The following is a 1,828-nucleotide window of genomic DNA, read 5'->3' on the forward strand; positions in this document are numbered from 1 at the left end:
AAAAAAAAATGGCACGCAGCTATCGCCTCGGTGATACTTGGTTCGTCGTGTCATGTGGCTGGTGGCAGCGCGTGGTGGAGCGCGGTGACACACCCACCGACTCGCGCATCCGCAACTCCGACATTGTGGACGCCAAGCGCAGTTGTCGCTGCTGTAGTCGCTCTATCCTGCATCCTAATCTAATGGAAGATGTGGACTTCCGATTGGTCAGCGAGCCGGTGTGGAGTGCGCTGTCCCTGGAGTTTGGCTACGACTGGGCCGTGCGTCGCGAGGTGGTGACCATGGGTCGACGACTTGGCGTGGACGTGTATCCTTCTGGACTGGAGGAGCGCGCTACAGGTCATGGCCACATTCCAAACTCCGAGGCTGTAGCTCCATCGCCGCCGTCTTCTCCCACGCGAGAAGAGTGGACTCCTGTGAAACTGGAACAGTGGAGATCGGAGCTTAAACTGGACCAAAGTGTGGACGCATTGGACACCGACAGCAGGTGGTACGAAGCGAAGATCGTCGACATCACGGATTCGCGGGTCAAGGTGCACTATCGTGGCTGGAGTGTGAAATGGGACGAGTGGCTGGCCAAAACGTCGCCGAGGCTCATGCCAACGCACTCGAGAGTGCCTAATTGGAGGAAATTCCAAGTGCATGACGCGGTGCAGGTGGGTGAGGCGCGACCAGGCAAAAAACGGATGCTGTGGCGTGACGGTAAGGTGTTGGCCACCTCCACATCGCTGCTCGTGCAGATCCAGGTCGGCGATGAGGTGCGCTGGTTAGATTCAGAGGACGAACGACTTTGTCCGCCAGGAACGCATCGCACTATAAGCTCGGGTACCAACGCTGACGCTGCATCGTCGTCACCTACGAGCGTCACTACTATGGGCAGCAACGGGCGTCGAAAGCGCCTCAAAACGTCCTCCAGTCACCTCTCGCTGTTTGATGACTGATTCTAGGCTTGCACTTATCTACTCGCCCGAGAGCAATCAATATGGGCAAGTTACCTTCTGTATATAACAAATGTGAACAAATACTCGCAAGTTACCTTCTGTATACAACAAATGTGAACAGAAGTTCACATTGTGAACACGTTGGAGCATTTCCAAGGACTTTCGACCAATCACATTCTCCTCACAATTCAAATTCCCAAAAGCTCCAGCCAAACGACACCTGCCTCATGGCAGCACTGCGCCCCGATACCGAGGACCCTAGAGACGACACGGGTGCCCCCTGGGCGCTGCCAAACTGGGAGGAGTACAGCGAAGTGGCTAGCAGTAGCTCCGCAGGCGACTGGAGCGACGTGGAGGCTGATGTGAGCTTGGACACGGCTAGCAGTGTGGCCAGCACCGAGCACCAGCGTGTATACCGTATACAACGCTCTCGGGGAGGGTTCCAGGAGGAAAAACAACGTGATCTGAGTGAACTCCACACGCTGTATACGCGGCGTAGACTAGAGGAAAGCTTTCAGGGTCTCTCGAGTGTCCGCAGCAGCGCCAATTGGTTCCAACCGGCACCTTGCGTGTCTCCCCGAGTGCCAGAGGAGAAGCCGCTATCCCCAGTAGCTAAACAGAAAGAGAAGCAAGTGGAAAACGAACTGTTGGCTCAGCAGAGCGAGATCAGCGCGGAGCTTCAGGCAGTAAGACGGCAATTGAATGACTTCCAGGACAAGTGGAAGAAAAGCGTGGAAGCTAAAGCAGGAGAGAGCTCGGAAGCATCGACCGTGCAGAGTTCGTGGCCCTCTCCTATTTCTGTACGGCATGTACGTACGGGTTTCCAGGAGACTGCTGTTCAGACTGAAAATGATGAGAGAGAACACGCAGTGACTCAATGGCTATTG

At 55.4% G+C, this 1,828-nt stretch overlaps 2 protein-coding genes across 2 annotated transcripts; both read left to right on the forward strand.

The window, feature by feature from the left end:
- On the forward strand, window positions 1-1,148 carry PPTG_19039 (hypothetical protein). The gene has a single exon (XM_008917447.1). The coding sequence runs from the start codon at window positions 9-11 to the stop codon at window positions 939-941; it is 933 nt and encodes a 310-aa protein (XP_008915695.1). The 5' UTR covers window positions 1-8; the 3' UTR covers window positions 942-1,148.
- On the forward strand, window positions 1,133-1,814 carry PPTG_19040 (hypothetical protein; the record flags this gene model as incomplete). Its single annotated transcript, XM_008917448.1, has 2 exons — window positions 1,133-1,741; window positions 1,803-1,814. The coding sequence occupies exons 1-2, from the start codon at window positions 1,169-1,171 to the stop codon at window positions 1,812-1,814; spliced, it is 585 nt and encodes a 194-aa protein (XP_008915696.1). The 5' UTR covers window positions 1,133-1,168.
- Window positions 1,815-1,828: the final 14 nt, after the last annotated feature.

The sequence above is a fragment of the Phytophthora parasitica genome (assembly GCF_000247585.1).
Source record: "Phytophthora parasitica INRA-310 unplaced genomic scaffold supercont2.102, whole genome shotgun sequence".
NCBI classification, from domain to species: domain Eukaryota; phylum Oomycota; class Peronosporomycetes; order Peronosporales; family Peronosporaceae; genus Phytophthora; species Phytophthora nicotianae.